Source organism: Cibotium barometz, chromosome 28 (assembly GCF_041138505.1).
Source record: "Cibotium barometz isolate CiBa-2024 chromosome 28, ASM4113850v1, whole genome shotgun sequence".
NCBI lineage: Eukaryota > Viridiplantae > Streptophyta > Polypodiopsida > Cyatheales > Cibotiaceae > Cibotium > Cibotium barometz.
In genome coordinates, this window is record NC_141073.1 from 29,065,126 (window position 1) to 29,066,376 (window position 1,251).

At 48.3% G+C, this 1,251-nt stretch overlaps 1 protein-coding gene across 1 annotated transcript; it reads left to right on the plus strand.

Annotated features, from left to right (window-relative positions):
• The first annotated feature begins 243 nt into the window (after positions 1-243).
• LOC147622717 (uncharacterized) lies at positions 244-854 on the plus strand. Its single transcript, XM_086822683.1, has 3 exons — positions 244-439; positions 532-633; positions 748-854. Exons 1-3 carry the CDS (start codon positions 335-337, stop codon positions 802-804), a joined length of 264 nt encoding a protein of 87 aa, XP_086678809.1. The 5' UTR covers positions 244-334; the 3' UTR covers positions 805-854.
• Positions 855-1,251: the final 397 nt, after the last annotated feature.

The window sequence follows — 1,251 nt, forward strand, 5'->3', positions numbered from 1 at the left end:
GGGCGTATGGCATATGGTGAAACCTCCATGTTTGAGTGAGGTGTGCGGACTCCCAGGCCTTATGAACAGTGAAGCGGAGAGCCGAGTCTACGTGTCTACCCTGTGTGTGGTCTCTTATGGCCACATGTCAGCAAGAGATACCTTAGCTTGAGGGACGAGCACAACCGTGCGAGATGGTGAGCAGGCAACGTGTCGCCATGGCTTGCTCTCGCCTCTACTTAAAGAGCCTCTCCAGCCCTGTGCAGGTATACTTTGGCTTCAAACGCATATACTCTGTCTTGCAAGACTGAAGCACCCGTTGTTGCCCTTTTGTTAACCGCAGTTCACGCAAATTATGGCTGATCAGGCTCAGCACGCCAAGGACGCCACCGCCCACAAGGCGGAGGAGACCAAGCAGTATGGCCAGGAGAAGGCCGGCGAAGCCCACCACAACGCGCAGGTATTCGTAAGCTGAGCGGTAGCCTGCATGTTAAATAGGTCTCCTTATTTTGATATATCCTGCGGCCGCTGATTCGTGGAACATCTTCGCAGGGAATGGCGGGAGCAGCGAAGGACAAGGCCGCGGGGGCCGCCCACGCCACTCAGGAGAAGGCTGCTCAGGCCAAAGATGGAGCGGGCAACGCCTTGCAGCAGGTGCGTTACTATCCAATGGCATTGTCCGTGCTTCGCAACCGTTCGCCCCGCTTCTTTGAAGCTGGCATGGCCTGTAGTGTAGATCCCTGAAGGCCTTAAATTCTCTCTTTTCAGGCCGGAGATGCAGTAAAGAATGCCGTGCATAAAGTAACTGCAGGGGGTCGCGAGTGATTTTTTTAGAGCCACGACACAGCTTTTGAAATGAAATTCTAGCTTCTGTTTATCTGTTTGTAAACTCTCTTGAAAAATATGGTTTCTTCAGAAGTAGCGGTGCATCCTTTTTAGAAACTAAGTGTATTTTTATTCGTCTCGTACATCCGTCCTTTCCAGCGTTCGCCGAAATTGTACGAGACGAATATTTTAATTAGTTTGTCGATAAGTGGAGATCACTGAAAAAATGGCGTCCGCAGTCCAAATAATTTGCACGGCTGACATTGAAAAAAAGCGGTTGAAGACTAAAACTGTTTTGAGGTTGGTTTTTAATATTGAAAAGCCCCTTAAGCTGGAAAAGCATCTGACAATTGAGCTTATATAATTTCAAGGGCGCCATTTTACTTTTTAGAAACTAAGTGTATTTTTATACTGGTAAGGACAGAATGCACAAAAAAAAAAAGATGC